This window comes from Vigna unguiculata, chromosome 1, assembly GCF_037176805.1.
Source record: "Vigna unguiculata cultivar grain cowpea cultivar isolate G323 ecotype 2 chromosome 1, ASM3717680v1, whole genome shotgun sequence".
Classification (NCBI taxonomy): domain Eukaryota; kingdom Viridiplantae; phylum Streptophyta; class Magnoliopsida; order Fabales; family Fabaceae; genus Vigna; species Vigna unguiculata.
In genome coordinates this window covers 7,974,484-7,992,776 of record NC_140792.1, presented here as the reverse complement: position 1 = coordinate 7,992,776, position 18,293 = coordinate 7,974,484, and the positions used below count along the sequence as shown (strand labels likewise).

The window sequence follows — 18,293 nt, the reverse complement described above, 5'->3', positions numbered from 1 at the left end:
TGCTCCCTCACTATCAATCAAACAAAAATCTCTCTCACTTTTCTTCACCTTTCAACTTGAAAAGAAATATAAGAATAAAAAGGCCAAAATGTCCCAACCAGAATTTCTTTCAAAGAAAGAATAAAAGGGATCAACAATGGTGAGTAATGCAAATCAGTGAGCATAAAGCTGCCTAAAAATATAATAAAAGAGAATTAAGAAAAGGAAAAATGGGTTATTTGTGTCTCGACAAGTCACTATAGGAAAAAGTTGGAATAAGAGGAACCCATAGAGTTCGTGCGATGTTGGTGGTGGTTGATGTGGTAAGGGCTACGTCGTCCGATGGTGGTGCCTCCAGCCTCTTGGCTAGGCAAGATAGGCATTATCGTAGGTGGAGGAGGTGTTGCATCTAGGTGGGTAAAGGTTTCTTTGTAGCACCATCTATTTGGTTACAACTGAAGTCCTCCGCTTCTACCCATCGATCTGCCTCCTCATCACCACCAGTAACAAATCACATCGACCTCCGCGAGTGCATCGCTGTGGAATCTAGGTTGTTGACACCAGAGAATTATTCTCGGATGATGTGGCAAATATTGTGATGGCTTTGCTCATTAATGGAATGAGGAATCGTCGACCATGGGGGCATCTACTTTTGTGCAAAGAACCCCAATAACACTTTGGCAAAATAAACTTTTTGTTTCTTTTTAAAAGTTCAAAAAGTTCAATTGTATTTTATTAAAAACTTAATTTATTCAAAATAATGAATTTTAATACAAGCAGTCACATGTCACTCTACGTGACAGCCTAAATGGAACGTTGTTTTGCCACGTAGGATAAAATTTAACGTCGTTTGAAATGAGGGACCAAAATCATTGCTTTTAGAAGTAGGGGGACTAAATAGTATCAAAGTTATCAATATGGTCGATTTGCAGTTTTTCATAATAGTTAAGGAACCAAAACATATTTAACCCAATTGATAAAGGTTAAATAGGAAAATGATAGAAGAGAACAAAAAAGAATAAGTGTTAAAACGCATGAATCAAAGGAGAGTGAGGATTGGAATCATAATGGAATGTAGAAATTTAAAATTTAGAAGAAAAAAAAGGTACTCTCTGTAAAGAAGCTGTTGAGGATGCAAATGAAACCTATGAAATAGAAGTAGAGAGCTCAATTTTAGTTGATCAATTCATACAATAATCCTGCATTAATATTTTAGGGTGATCGCTTTATATCAATTCGTGTGTATATTGTTGACATGTGAAGCCTGGATGGTGTGTTTCATGAAGATTTGATGAAGCTTTGTTGAACTAACTTGAAGTCATTGCTTTGGATTCATGCTACATAGATAAAGTTATGGAGATTTGATGGTATTCATGTTGAACAAGCCTTGAACATGTGTCCTCCACATGGATCAATCATTAGGAAAGAATGCTTGATGTTTGTAATTCACATTATAGACCTTGTAGCATTAGTTTGATGTATTTGGTCTTAATTGTATTTTTTAATCTGTTGAAGTATTTTTCAACAGGTTAAAATGTGTCTTTTAATCTGTTGAATGAATTTTCAACAGGTTAAAAGGTTAGCTATAGTATTCTTAAATTGTGACTTATTCAATCAATTGATTTATTTTTTAAACGACTAATTTCACTTAAGTTAAGTGAAATCAACTGATTGATTTGAAAATCAACTTATCGAATTTTGTAACAGTTTGACTATAAGTGTTGTGATTTTTGAAAGAGAGGAAGCAAGACCATTTTTTAGCGCGAAACCATTCTGGAAACCTTGGGAATTCTCTATCTTTCGTGATCATTTAGTTTGCAGCTGGTGAAGATTGATCTTGGATGAATTCTTGGAGCTTTTTGCTTGTGTTCGAAGCTTGGTGAAGCTTTTTGCTTTTGTGCATGTGCTTGGTGGTTTTCCAGGTCTGTAAGAGTTGTCTTGTTGTGTTGTTGTGATTCTTGTGTGATTCAAGAGTCTTTTGTGTGTGTGTGTGTGTTTTTTTGTTATTTTGAAAGTGTAAGAGTATAAACTTTGTAATGTTTTGAAATATTGCAAAGTCAGGCTCGGGTTACCTTGACAAACTGGATGTAGCTCAGGATTGAGTGAACCAGTATAAAAATCTTATGCATCAATCTTTTCTCTAACCCTTCTCTCTTGCATTATCATTCAAAGTTTAAAGAATTTGGATTTAAACTATCTTTTTGATATTCTTGAGTGTTTTGGTGGCATCTGTAGCATTGAGTATGTTTGTGTAACTCATTGGAACTTGTCTCGATTGATCGTTTACATTGTTCTTGCTTTAAATCACAAATCTGTATTTCTGTATTTTTCCAGTATTTCAGTCAACTGTTTTTCGGATTCAATCGATTGATTATACCAGTACAACATTTGTGTAGTAAAATCAATCGATTAACTCTGTTTTTGATCGGTTGAAGTTTACTGTCTAGAGGTGTTTGCATCCAAACTTGGTGATCGAAATTGATTCAATTTTAAACCTTCAAAAGACATCCTATTTTTCAACTAGCCAATTCAACCTCCTCCCCCCCCCCCCCCCCCCCCCCACGGTTCTTAGCATTTCAACCATTTCAAAACTTACATATATGAGCGTTTTAAAGATAAAAGTTAGATTGATGTAGTAAAAGAAATCGATTTTTAATTTGTGTGTTTCCTTCTTCCAAATTTTGTTTTCCAAATGACCATTAGTTAGCTTTGATACTTGAATTGTCCAAACTAGGTCAGATTAAATCCAAATGGGATAACATCTTGACTGTTAGCTTGACCTGACCCAATCTTTTGGCTCAAACTCAATGTTTCTTTTAAGAGTTAATTAAAATATTTTAATGAGGCCAAATTCATCTTAGCTCTAGCACTAACCCACTTGAGAAGAGGCTTTGAGTGTTGGAGCTTTTTTTTTGGCCCCTTTATTTGGGGATCCCTAAAAAGGGGGCTTAATGAAGGGTGGGTCAAGACTGGCCCATGGGCCATTGGTCAAATTGACACATCTACAAAAAGATAACACGTAATTTTAATTCTTTAAAACAAAATCAATTTTTTATATTTTTAAAACTATAAACTATAGTATATTAAAATTATCTCCACAAAAATACATGGAATTACTAGCGAAATTATCTATATTGGTTGAAAAATACATTAATTAACTAAATCACAAGCATAAAAGGGGATTTTTACAAGTTATTTTTGTCCTTTAATGTTTGTTTTTTGGTCAAACATAGATTCAGGATACGCAAATGTATGCCTGTTGACCAACAGGCGTACAATCTTCACATAATTAAAAAAATTGCACATCCACTACAACCACCATCATCTTCCTCCTCCCCATCTTCACATAGCTACCATCATCCATGGCCAACCTTTGCACCACCAACTCCCACCGCGAGTCACAACACAAACCACCATGATTGCGAGGATTAATCATAGATCTCTAGCTACTACGCACTTCATTGGTGCAACCATGTCGGACATCCACAACCAGATTTGTAACACGAGCGCTTTACCAAAATTCAACGCAAAATCAAAGCAGCTCTACTATGTCGTCGTCGACGAAGAAGCCACATAAGGAGAAAAATGAAGTAATTTTCACACTTCATCACAAATAGGCCAACATAAATGGAGAAGATGAGGAAAACCAACCTCAGTATCGAAAATAATCGGGGATATGAGGTTTCTCACTGAATTGCACACCATGTGACGAAAATGACACCCACATCGATAATAGTGTTTGTGTTGTGTTTTCTATCCGTTTACTATGAAGGAGAAAGTGAAAATTGAATAGGCACTAGGGTTTCTTTTAAACCATTTACATTTGGTCCCTTCTCACTAGACGTACTTTTCGCTTTTTACATCTAACTCATTTAGGACAAATGTAAATTATGTCTAACTTAAATAGGTTAGACATAAAAGAAAAAAAATTACATTTGGTGGGAAATGGTCAAACATAAAATTTGACAAATTATTCACGAAAATATCATCGTACATTTTTCACATCTGTTATTTTTTTTTGTCAGGGATGAAATAATAGCTCTATTTTGTGTTGGTGAATTATGCATCTAAAAATAATAAAATTATCTTAATTTAACTTTTATTTTAATTATATTAATTAATACTTCTTATTTTAATGTTTAAATATTCAAAAATATAGTGTTTTTATACTCAACCAATCTTTTTTAGTCGGACTCTATTTATGTTTTAATTGAATTAGATTAGTCAAGAACGAAATAATACGATGGTGATGCAGTATCTCCAAAAAGCGACACTTGGTTTATTTGCGTGAAGATGAATTTAAACAAAAAAAAAAAATAAGTGTTCAAAAGTGAGATAAGATTGATAAATAAATGAAAATTATTGCATCATCCATGACGACCCCACTGAACGAATTTTGATACTACACGCAATTAACTATTCATAGTGGATTGAGACACATGTTCCTGTGTCCGATTTTGAATGGCTTCGGCTGTCTCCTTTAATTTAGACATGGAAGGTTCTGGAACTTTGAATTAACGTGTTTGTGTAAAAGTCAAGATTTATAAAAAAAAAACAAATAAATTCCAAAAGAATAAGCGATACTTTTGAATTTAACATTATTATCTAAAAAAGAGCGTGTTATAATCTTATTTGAAGTTAAGCTACAAGATTTTCTGATAATGGAAATCCTATGTTGACTAATAATAATGTTTTAGTATTTCAAACTTGAAAACTAGTTATAAATATAAGTAGTCCATAGCCTTCTTTTGCACTGCAAATCACTTTCTTACTGCAGATTTGTCCATCATTCTTTGTTTTCCTTGAAGTTGAAGCATTATGGCAGATGAGGTGGTTCTGCTAGATTTCTGGGCGAGTCCATTTGGGATGAGGGCGAGGATTGCACTTGCTGAAAAGGGTATAAACTATGAGCGCAAAGAACAGAATCTGAAGAACAAGAGTTCTTTACTCCTACAAATGAACCCGGTTCACAAGAAAATTCCGGTTCTTATCCACAAGGACAAGCCCATTTGTGAATCTCTCATTGTTGTTGAGTACATTAATGAGGTTTGGAATCACACAAATCCCTTGCTGCCTTCTGACCCTTACCAGAGAGCACAGGCAAGATTCTGGGCTGATTATGTTGACACCAAGGTATCCCTTTTTTGCTTCATTTTTTACTTTTAATTCCTTTACTAAAATTTTTGTGATTTAGATATATTTATGTTGGTGTCATTTATTAACGTTAGAAATAAGATAAATTTAGACTATATAAATATATAAATTTCAAGGTTAAATACATTTTTAATTTTTAAATTTTAACGTGAACGAAGTTCTTTAAAATATTGATATATTTTAATTTTTAAATTTTTAAATTGAATTAATATATTCATTTTAATTTAATTATATTAAATTTTATTTTACTACCAAACATAATTTTATGTTAATATTTAAGTTGTTTATATTATTTAATTTTTTTATTTTAATATCAACTAAAAACACGTCAAAAAAGTTTAATTAAAAAATTATATTAATTTATTTTTATAATTTGGAAATTAAAATAAATAAAAATTAAGATAAAAACGAATTTGAATATTGCATTAAAGTTCATAAAACTATATTTAATCCTAAATTTTATTTGTAATATTAGTTTCAAGTTACATTTAAAATTCATCTTTTACCAATTTTTTTTTTTACGTAGTATTAAATGAGACGATGATGCAAAAAGACTTATTTCAAGAAGTATATGATTTTACTTTGACAACATAGCAGAGCGTTTGATGATCTTAAATGAAAAATTCTTTATGTAAATCAGTGTGCATTTGATCATATTTAACATAAGTGTGTCTTTATGTCTATTATGATTGTGAAATAGATATTTGATACCCTAGAGAAGATTTCGAAAGCAAAAGGAGAAGAAGAAACAGAAGTTGCGAAGAAAGAGTTGATAGAAGCCCTAAAATTGTTTGAGGAACAACTGGGAGATAAAAGTTATTTTGGAGGAGAAAATCTTGGTTTTGTGGACATAGCACTTGTCCCATTCTACCCTTGGATAAAATCCTTTGCAGCTTTTGTGGGCCTTAACATAGAAGATGGTGAGTATCCGAAGTTGATTGTTTGGGCCAAGAGGTGCCTTCAAAAAGAAAGTGTTGCCAAGTCTCTTCCCGATGAGCAGGTGGTGAATGAGTTCACAAGAAAGATCTTCGGCATTCAGTAGGTTCCAGCTTAAATGACAAATTGAAGTATTGGTTAATTTTTTAGGTTTCCATTAAGTAGTAATATTTTTGCAATAAAAGGCATTTTGATGTGCTAGATTATTGTTTTTTATGTAAGAGTGCATATTTTTTAAAAGAAAATTTATATATCAATACACATATGTGAGGGAGTTTTTTCTTCCATTATGTTTTCATATAAACGAAAAAGTCTTATTTTACTTATGTGTAGAAATATTTCTTTGTTAGATAGATGACATCATAACGGAACGGAACAGGTACGGTTTTTACTATACCATTCTATTTCTCAAGTAAAACTTTAACTGCTATAATCATTTTTGTGTCAAATTCAATAAATAAATAAATAAATATATATATATATATATATATATATATATATATATTAATTAGTGTCCTATTTGTATTTACGTATTTTTTAAATATATATGATATTATATTAGTAGATGATGATAATGTAATCTTATTAAATTAATATATAAAATAAAATTATTTATTAAAAATAAAGTAAACTATATGAGAAAATTCTATAATAATAATAATTATTATTTATAAGTAATAATAATAATAATAATAATAATATTAATCACTACTGAAAATATTAGTGTTGTCGCGGCTGTGTGTTTGTATCTTTTAACTTTCATAAAGATTTGAGTTCAGATCAATAATATTAAAATTCAGAATATATAATTAATTTTTAAAATAGCTATTAAAAATAAAAGATATTTTTAGAATACTGGTTAAAGGTAAACTATTTATTAAATAATTAATTTTTAAAATAATAAGTAAAATTGTAAAAATAAAATATGTAGAAAAAATAGGTTTGCAAGAAAAGACTTTCTTTTACTATTTTTTCTAAGAATTTTAATTGGCAGGTAATTTTTGTATGGATAATAATATCCTACGAAATTATAAAATTTGTAAGTATTTCTTGCAAAATTTGTTGTGAAAAGTTTTTTATACAAAATATTTTGCAAAAAAATTGGTACCAATTTCCTGCAATTTTTTTTTCATAACAAAATTTATAAGTATTTTCTAAGAAAAAAATTCAAAGCAAAATTGGCATGAAATATGAGTTTTTTTTTTTCGTAGTGTTAGGGTGTGTTCCTTTGAATAGGGGATGGATTTTAGAGAATGAATTTGTGTTTTCTTTGAAAAGATTTAGAGATAAAAATGAATGAATTTAAGGGTGAAGTTTCTGAGTGATGTATTTGATATGATAAATAAAAAAATGTTTTAATAAATTAAAATATATAGTTACAAGTTTACGCTTGCAATTAAGATTAATATATTATTATCATTATTATTTAATAATTATTAATATCTATAATAATAATTATTAATATCTATAATAATAATTATTATTATTTATAATTAATATTATTATTAATCACTAGTGAAAACATGACGTTGTCACGACTTTGTGTTTGTTGTAAGACTCGAGAAAATTAAATAGTTATTAAATAATTATTTAATTAATGCGGGTAATAAGAGCATTTAAGGTATTTGATGCGGATTACTATGATGTGGAAAAATATTAGCTCAAGTTGTAAATAGTACTTTGATTGTGTGAAAGGACTTGGGTTCGAGTCTTATGTATGTCATTTGTATGTTAACTTATGCGTTTTTATGTTATATATTTGAATGTGAGGCGTGATAACATAATCTTAGAATTTGAGGAATTATCACGAATATGAATTGGTTGAATTGGTTGTGCACTTGCTTTGTGATTGAAGGGTTGTGAGTTCAAATCTTGTTGAGAACTAATTTATTTTCTTTTTGCCAAATTTTTCCTTGACAAGAACATGAAAGGGTTTATGAACCCTAGCAGCCAAGAGTGGCAATCCAAAGGGCTGAAAACATTCTCTTAAGGAGTATTGAATAACCATTAAACCAAAATTGTAATTAAATTTCATTTTAAGGAATTAAATGGTAATTAAGGGTGAGTGAACTTTGAGAGAGAAGGGAATTAGAGAAGGGAGCGCTGCAATGTGAGGGTTGGGCATAGTTTTTCCAGAGAAATTCGTGTTGTGTGGAGCCAAGAATTTGAGTGCAAACCATCGTTGGAGAGAGAGCAAAGGCAAGGAAGTTATAGGATTAGACACATGCGCACAAATTCGAATTTGGAGCAAGGAATCCAGGTAAGGGGAGTTGTTGATGTGATCCCAAAAAGGCTTATAGCTTGGGCAATGTCTAGGCCCAAATCATGCTTAAGGCCCAATCCATGGCCATCATGCACCTTCAAGCCCAAGCCCATCAAGAAGCCTAATAACAAGGGCCATGCTAAAAAGGATCAAATTGGGCTTCATTCAAGATGGCCCAAACCCACATGGGCTTCTCACACTCTTCACATGGGCTAAAGAAGATGTGAAGATTTGAAGAGGTGTCTCAAAGAGCAATAGAATAACAATAATATTGGTCCCTTATTTAGGCTTTGCTTTCTAGAATAATAAGTCAAACAATGAGTAGTTCAATTGATAAAATTTGGCTTCACTAAGCCCAATAAGAGATTTGGCCATGAGCTATCAAAAGAGCCAAGGTGGACTAAGTGGAAGTCAACACTTCTTCCTACACCTCATGGATCCAAATCATCCAAGGGTTGGGAATGCTTCCTCCTTTTCCAAGGCATCATCCAATGGCCAAGATCAAGCCTCCTTCTCCAAGCTTGATCTAAGGGCCAAGATCAAGGCCTACTCCATCCAATGGCTCTCCTTTCTCATGTGTAAATGACTTCATATAAAAGCCAAAATTTCACTCATTTGCAATAGAAGCATAGTGTTGAGAGTACTCTTGAATTTTTCAATAGAAGCATAGTGTTGAGAGTATTCCACCCTATTGCATTTGAGAGTCTCATTTGCTAAGGGATTGAATCATCTCCTCTAGCCACCTTCCCTTAGCTTTCTCTTAACCTAAACCTTCAAACACCTTAGTCCAAACCAATGCTTAGCAAGAGCCTTAAACACTTGCTTCCACTCCCTTCCATGGATCACGTCTACTTCATGGAGCTTTCATCCATTCCACACCAAGAGCTCCACCAGTTGTTTTGCGTGTTTTTAGTCGTGAACCCTATATTGTGCATTGCTCGATTGAAATTGCATGTTTCTCATCTATTTTCGGCATTGTTTTATTGAGGTTCCTGGGTTTTTCCCAGAAACCGCATGGCGGCTCAATCCGTACCACCAGGCGGCACATCAGAGATGGGCGCTGTTCTTGTTTTGGCTTGAACCGCCTGGCGGCGATGAATTTCTGCTACGCGGCGCGACACTATTCGCGTTCCTTTTTGGTGGTTTTAATGCTGTTTGATGGGAATCAATATGGTTTCTGAAATTGATGTGTGTAGATTCTATTGGATACCTTGTTGGTCTGAAATCAATTAAAAAATTAGGGTATGGCAAAACTTAGGATATATATGAGCATGAATTGAATTAGGTTTACTCAAGAGAGTAAGATAGAGAAACTTCTAGGAATTAAATTAAAAGCAGAAAGTTAGTCCATTATATGTGTACTATCGGATCTTGGTGAATGTAAGTGGTAGGGATGATTATTGGAAAATGGGATGAATCTGTTGCAGGGATGAAGAAGCATGGTTTATGTGGGGAACTGATACACCGCTTGGCGGCGTTGTGCTTGCCGCCAGGCGATGGCGAGGCCAGATATTGGTTTGCGAATTCAGAAGTGAAAATGAGGAGGAATCTTGGTGAGTGAGTGGTTTTAGAATTTTTTTGTAACATCGGAAGGGCAATATGCTGTGAAAATTAACTATGCGAATGGTAATAGGTTGAAAGTATGACTAAGGTATGTTGTGTTGGTTGGAATATTAAAGACAGAAATGGAGGAGAGTAACTTTAGTTAATAGTTCAGGTTCTGGAAGCATAGTTTTTGCATATGTGTTATTGGATAATTGGTGATTATGATTTATTGGCCTAAGTTGTCGATCGTGATATATGTATAGATGGAGGATAGGTGATTTTGTAATATTGTGTGGGACAACACTCATGGTTGTATAATGTGAGTTAAGTATATTAGAATAAGATTGGAATATTACTCTAGAGTAGTGGAAATAGGATGTGTGAATGGTAAAGGTACTGGACTAATAGACGTGTCGCAAACATGACTGAACTCTTATGCAGTAATAGTGCACTTACTAAGCTAGAAACTTTGGATAGAAAAATTGGAAATTTTGAAGCATGGGTTCTTAAACCATAGGGGAGCAGTGTGTTGCTATGAAGCCCTTCTAGATCGAGGGGGGACATATCTAGACACTTGGGTGTACATTCTAGCATAAGTCCAATTAGTTTAGGGTGCTAAAAACTAGTGGAGTTCAGCTACTGATACAGCGCCTGGCGACACGGGTAGGTGCGCCAAGCGATAGGACTAGCGTCAGAGGTCCTTGTACCGCGTAGCGCCTAGCGGCAAGGGGTGCTCCGCCAGGCGGTGACTGAAAAACAGTAGGGCTGGACGAGCACTGGCGCCTGGCGGTTGGAAGGTACCGTCAGGTGGTCTGGGTCAGTTTAGCCTAGCGGCACTTGCTGTTGCGTCGGGCGAAAACCCAACAGACTATGACTTGTGTGCATTGCGTTTAAGCGATACTGCTATACTTGGATCGGGAGATGCTGTGCCATGAGTGGGTAGGTTCATGGATTGTGGTTAATATGTGATGGTATGAGCGAGGAGGTTCATATCCAGTTACTCTCGCATGGGGATACGAGCGAGGTAGGTTCGTATGTTTCGTGCTCACGTTTGAGAGATGCCACGTGCGGGGAGCTACAAGGCTTTTGGATCACATGTGTTGGACTACGGGCGGGTAGGTCCGTAGAGCAGGACTACGAACGGGAGGTTCGTAGAGCAAGAGTACGAGCGGGAAGGTTCGTAGAGGCAGGACCACGAGCGGGCAGGTTCGTGTGAGCATCATATTCCCAAGACCAAGGCTAACCTTTTGTGTGAATTGAAGGCTATACAGCCTTGGGGTTAAGGTCTTGGCCAAGATAAGTAAGATGAATAAGATGGGCGTATGTCTTATTTTGCTTATTATGATCGTGTGATTCGTTACACAGGATCAGATGTTGATACAGGTGATGCTGAGGACGCTCAGGCGACGGAGTGAGGGCTAGCTGGATTAAGCTAGGACTATATTTATGATTAACATTTATGTTTTTTTTTTGGATTTTTGGAAATTGTAAAGTTTTAAATACTACGATTTTAAATATTGTGGCGCGATGCTTAAACATTTTAATTCTCCCGCGTTTTGGGAGCAATAATATTATGACGTGTTATTTTCTTTTCTTTATTTATTTACTTAAATTAGTAATATTCTTTGGGAATGTCACATTTGTAATATTTAATTTTTAAACCTTAAACCTTATAAATAATATTATTATTAATCACTAGTGAAAATACGATGTTGTCGTGACTTTGTGTTTGTAATATTTAATTTTCAATGAAATTTGAGTTAAGGTCAATAATATTTACTTTCAGAATATATAATTAATTATTAAAAAAGTTGTTAAATAAAGTAACTGTTATAAACAAAAGTGATTTTTAGACTAATGGTTAAAGGTAAACTATTTATTAATAATCAATTTTTAAAATAATAAGTAAAATTGGAAAAATAAAATATGTAGACAGAAAAGTTTTTTAAAATAACTGTTAAATACAAAAGAGGTGTTTAAAAAAACGGTTAAAGGTAAACTATTTATAAAATAATAATTAAGGGTGAAACTAGAAAACCAAAATGTGAAAACAAAAGAGAGAATCTCATTATATATAAATATTATTGATATCCTTTGAGGGGATATAAAGAAAAAAGTAACGTTGTTTGTTTGAAGGGATGAAAATGTGGAAGTGAAGGAATTTGAAGATAAATATTATGAATGATTTGTGGATGTGATAGATACAAAATAATGTTTTAATAGATAAAATTATTATATTACAGTTTTACTCCATACTTAAAATTAATGTAAAATAAAATATAGTTATTTTATTAGTTTTAGTATTATTAATTTTATTATTATTGTTATTATTATTAGTTTTTATATTATTATTATATTATATCATTACTATTATTAACACAGTTAATATTAATATTAAAATTATTATTAAGTAAAACCATAATTGTTAAGTTGGAATTTAAAAAAAATAAAGGGTATTTAGGTAAATGTGTTTTGTGGAGTTGTCTTTTCCTTTACATCTCTTCCTCCATGTAAAGATGAGAATATTTCATTCTTCCTCAAATCCATCTACACAAATGAGCTCTAAGCTCTAGAAACAAACAAGGTTCACCCATCCTCTTAAACAATAAATCTCTATAAGCAAACACAACATTAGGGTGTGTTTCTCTGAACAAGGGATGGATTTGAATGGATGAATTTGTGTTTTCTTTGAAAAGATTTGGAGGTGAAAATGAATGAATTTAAGGATGAAGTTTGTGAGTGATGTGATAAATAAAAAAATGTTTTAATAAATTAAAATATAAAGTTATAATTTTACCCTTATAATTGAAATTAATATATTATTATCGTTATTATTTTTATAATAACTATTTATAATTAATATTATTATTATTAATCACTATTGAAAACACCGGCGTTGTCGCACTTGTGTGTTTATATTTTTTAATTTTGATAGAAGTTTGAGTTAAGATCAACAATTTTTACTTTTAGAATATGTAATTAATTTTTAAAATAGTTGTTAAATAAAATAACCGTTAAAAACAAACGGGATTTTTAGAATAAAGATTGTAAGATCCACGTTTCTACTCCTTATGTTTAAAGGCATAACCTTAACTGTTGGGCCTAAGGCTAGCCCATAGGGTGCCCAAAACCTTTTTCCTGACCTAAACCCCTTATTCTGCCACTTTTTAAAAAAAACAGTTTCCCATCCTCTCTCCCTTTGCTGCTGCGTGAGCTCTGCTAGGGTTTGTTTCCCACTCTTCATTGAGCTAGAAGAACCCAATTTTATTCCACGTATGTTGCTTCTCAACCTGTACCCTCTCTTTTTCTAAGCTATATTTTAGTGGTTCCAATAGAGGTGCAATTGATAACCTGGTTTTCAATCTGTGCCATTGTTTCCAGCTCTCGAATCTGCTCTTGGAGCTGTTATGCTCATTGGCTTAGGTGTTAGTGTCTTTGGCTAGCAATTTCTAGGTAAGGGAAGCTAGGGTTTCGTTGTTTTAAGTCATTTTCGCTTGCTTGGCCTTTTTTACATTAAGGATGCTTCATTCAAGTTGTCTGTTGTATGAAAATATATTGCTTGTGCTATTATTGTGATTGAATCTGGCTTGGTACGCTTGAGAGTAGGGGAGGTTCTGCTGAACTCGCCTAGGCGAGCTGTTGGTTGCTCAAAATGAAAAGCTCTCGCTTAAGCGAGGAGCTCTTGCCTGAGCGAGAACAACTGCGACCCAGTTTTCGCTCTGGTTCGAGGGCTCGCCTAAGCGAAGGCCACTCGCCTGAGCGAGAGTAGTCTCGCATGAGCGAGAGTAGTCTCGCATGAGCGAGATAGGCTAGCTTGAGCGAGACCACGACGTGCCTTTTGTATGCAGTCTTGCCCAAGCGAGAGTTGGTAGTTTGAGCAAGGGATCCCTCTTGCCTGAGCGAGAACACTTTAGCCTGAGCGAGATTGACAGGGTTGGTTGGATACATGTATGTTTCACATGATTGAATGATTGGTTGCTTTGAACAGTTCAAGTATGATGCCTTATATGTTCTATATGATATATTGGGATCTGAATTGATGAAGCTTGGTATGGATAAATTAATGAAGCATGATTGGATGGTTGGTTATAAATTGGCATGAGCTTGGTATGCATGATTATTCTATGATTGGTTGGTGAGACATGATTATGGTATCCTGAAACTCTAAAGAGTCAGTTAGTCACACGTAGAGTGTACTGACTCAAGTGGTGAGAGTAGTAGAAGGTCTTAGTCTTTGGCAGGATAATGGCCTTAAATGTTTGAAGGCTAACCTTGTGCGTGGTAGGGTGAAACCCATTGGCAATGGCTCTGCAGAGCAGTAAAGGCCACCACAAGTGCAAGCATCTAGTGAATCTGACTGATTATATGTATCCGGATAATTGAGTCTTAGAGTCTTGCATCGTCTGCCATCACATGTTTGGTTGATTTATGCATCTTTGGCTTTTAAATTGTATGCTCAATTGTATGATAAACCCTTTTTACTCTAGCTTATCCTTTTTGTTTGCTTGTGTGTCTCGCATGTGATTTTCTCCTTTTGCAATGATCATCAATTTATTGATGTGAGCAAATGTGAAAACTACTAGTGATTGTAGTGGCGACGGGGATGTTGTAGCTAAGTTAGACATGGTTTAGTGTTGGGTCGCTGTTGAGCCCAAGGGTTATTATTATATTGTAATCCCTTGCTTATGAGCAACCTTTTGGTCATCTGTTGAATCTTTCTGTTTTGTTAAGGGTACAATGGTGTGCCTTAGTTTTCCTTATTGAATACTTGGATGACTGCGAAATCCTTATACTTTAAGTCTCGTACCCTTGGATATTATAATATGTACGTTGTTTTATTTGAATAGATTTATCTATTAAAATGGGACGTTACAACAATTAAAGGTAAACTATTTATTAAATAATTAATTTTAAAAATAATATGTAAAATTAGAAAATAAAATATGAACACAATTTTTTTTAAAGTAAGTGTTAAATACAAAAGAAGTTTAAAAGAAATAGTTAAAGATAAAATATTGCTAAAATAATTAATTTTAAAATAATAATTAAAGATAAAACTATAAAAACAAAATATGAAAATAAAAGAAAATCTCTTTATATATATTGTTATAAATTATATATTACATATTATTATACATCTATATTATTCATTATTACATACACATATTATTATTATTATTATATATTGTTATTATTATTTATAAATTTTATTTATTATTATTTTTATTATATATATATATATATTTATATATATTTTGAGTTACATAATCATTCTTCTCACCTTTTGGAAGCATACAAGCACCACATCTCATCTAACACCCCATTTAAATAATAACATAATTAAATGAAATCTTACACCGGATAATATAAAAAGCCAAGTTGCAGAGTATAAAGTCACTCCTTACAGTTATCAAAGGTACTTAAAAGGAAATACTAAAGCTCACTACAATGCCTACAACCCAAAAGGAGTAAGAGATAGCCAGTATTCGAAATAAAGCCTTAGGGGCAATACAATAGACGGGCCTTCGCCCTAAAGAAAAGCCCAAAGAGACATGAAGTCTAGCACGAGTAGACTGTGCAGCAGAACCATCCCTTTTCTGTTGACCTCGAGTACCTCTCGCATCTGCTCCCATCAATAAATTGATGATCATCGCAACAGTAGAAGAACAACATACAAGGCAATCAAACAAGCAAAAGGGTAAGCTAAAGCCAAAAAGATTTTATCATGCAATCAGATATACTTTCACAGTCCAATATACATACATCATCCAAGCATGTTATGACCTCCCAATCAATACACTAAGACTCGACTCGACTCATCCGGATACATATAATCTGGTCGGATTCAGCGGATGCTCGCACTTGTGGTGGATACCTCTGCTCACCCCCGAGCTATGTGTTACAAGTGTTACAAGTGTTACAATGAATCATTTCCCTCACACACAAGGTTAGCCCTTAATGAATTTCAGGCCTTCTGCTACTCTCACCACAGGAGTCAGTCTGCTCTAAGTGAGACTAACTGACTCCTTAGAGTGTCAAGATGCAATCCTTACCTTGAATCCTTACCAAGTTATATAGATGGGGCACCACCATGGACACCCACAAACAGGGGCCATGGAATTACGTCCCGACCATTGAAGCACGACCCTGAAATCCCACCTAGAGATTTCAAGGAATTACGCACTGACCACAGACCAATCATGTTCAATCAATCAAGTAATGTTTACCATACGCAATATCTCATGCCAACCTTTACAACCCATTCTCATTCATAACCAAATGTTGAATCCATACCAACTCATCCTTCTCAAACAGTGAATATATATTTGTATTTCATATCAATACCATGTCTCCTTGATACCAACCATCTCATTTAAATCACATGCCAAGTTCATACCAAACCCATCATCCACAATCCATGAATCACATCACTCATGCATAATCATTTATCACATGCTTTTAATATAACAATTACATTCAAGCCAGTAATAACCATTCAAGATCAGAGAAACAACCAAACTACAACGATCTTGCGATAAAAATTGCTCTCACTACAGAGCTATGATTAAACATCGGACCAGTCAAAGTCAAAACCTATGTGTTAAGGATCAGCTGTTAAAATATCAGCTCGATCCAACGGTTAACGAAGTAGAAATCTTCATTTTACGAAAAGTGTGAAGTGCTGTCAACAACACAAATTCAGTGACCTTGCGATAAAAACTGCTCTCACTATAGAGCTTCGATTAAAGATTTGACCGGTCAAAGTCAAGCATTATGTGTTAAGGATCAACTGTTAAAATTTCAGCTCGATCCAACGGTTAACATAGTAGAAATCTTCATTTTACGAAAAGTGTGCAGTGTAGAAAAAGAGTAGCACCACATCAATCAAACATACTTGCACACCATACATTTTTATTCGACCAATAACCTCATTCAAGCATCACAACCATACAACAGACCAAAAATCGGCAAAATAACTTTAAAAACATAAACCCTAGCTTCCCTTACTTGGAAAGAGCTAGTCAAAACGACCCCGACCCTTAAGCGAATGAGCAAGACAGCTCCAAGAGCATATTTAAGAGCTGAAAATCTCAATACAGAGGAAGCACGAGATTATTACGAGGAACCGTAACGGCAAGCACGAAGATTAAACTAAAAGAGAAGAGTATGCATCAGAAGTAACTTACGTGAGTGAAAGAAATTGGTTGAACTCAGTTGAACTTGGATGAACCCAAACCCTAGCAGAGGAACGTTATTGTTCTAAGAGAAAGGAGGCTATTTTTCTGAAAGTGAGAAGAATGAAATTGTTTCAACTGGTTTAGGGGCTTTGGTTCCTTATGGGCCAGCCCTAGGTCCAACTTATTTGGAGCAATCCTTTAACATAAAGGTAATAAAGTAAGTGGGTCTTACATCTCACACCCTAAGAACTCATTTCAAGTTGACAAGACAAAGTAAGTCATTCACTATCGAATGAGAGTGCAAGTTGAAATATATAAGGATACATTAAGAAACTTCCGGTTAATAATATAGAAGATTTTTTGTAAACTCACATATTCAGATTAACTCATTTTAGAATTTGAATAATTTTTCAAGTGAGTTATAATTTCTCATCGGAATTTTTAATTCTTTCATTGAATTTCCAATTTCAAAGTGATAAATTTTATTCTACTAATTAATTTCTGTTTGATTGGGACGTGAATCTTTTTAAATTGAAGTTTTCCGTTATTGACCCTTTATTCTCCATTAATGGTTCATTAGTAAGAATTTTTGTAAATGATCCTCTATATGGAATTAGTAATTTCGTCACATTCCTTTTCTTTCTTTTTCTATTTAAATTATTCATGTAACTTTTGACTTGTTAATCCATTAGGTAGTTTATAAACCGAATATGGGTTTGTGTTTTTCGTATATGAAATCTAAAATATTATTATTATTATTTTAAAAATAAAGACAAATATTAGTATACCTTGTTTATTGTAATATATATTTTTACTTTAACTACTAAATATAACTGTAAAAACTTAAGATTAATAAATATCAAAGAATCTAAAAATCTAGGGAGGTAAAATTTACAAGAACTCAACTTATTTCTAAAAGTAATAAATGTTAAAAAAAAAATTAGGACAAAAGAAAAATAAATGCATATCTTAATAATACCGAAAATAAGATTGATAAATTACTATAGAAGAAACAGAATCCATAGTAGAAACTAGAAACTGAGAAAAATTATTGCACCGAATGCGACTTGATCTCAATCTTGTTGAGTCCAATATTGGCAGCGCGACTGAAGTTTCCATTACATTTAGATATGGAAGGTGCTGGAACTTTAAAATTAACGTGTTTGTGTTGTGTAGAGGCTAAGATAGGAAAACAACACCGGAGAATATGCTAGAATACTCAATAACATTGGTAATAT

General features: G+C 33.4%; 1 protein-coding gene across 1 annotated transcript; it reads left to right on the top strand.

The window, feature by feature from the left end:
• The first annotated feature begins 4,698 nt into the window (after nucleotides 1-4,698).
• Nucleotides 4,699-6,354, top strand: LOC114185549 (glutathione S-transferase U19-like). The gene is made up of 2 exons (XM_028073387.2): nucleotides 4,699-5,112; nucleotides 5,834-6,354. Exons 1-2 carry the CDS (start codon nucleotides 4,798-4,800, stop codon nucleotides 6,173-6,175), a joined length of 657 nt encoding a protein of 218 aa, XP_027929188.1. The 5' UTR covers nucleotides 4,699-4,797; the 3' UTR covers nucleotides 6,176-6,354.
• The last annotated feature ends 11,939 nt before the right edge of the window (nucleotides 6,355-18,293 follow it).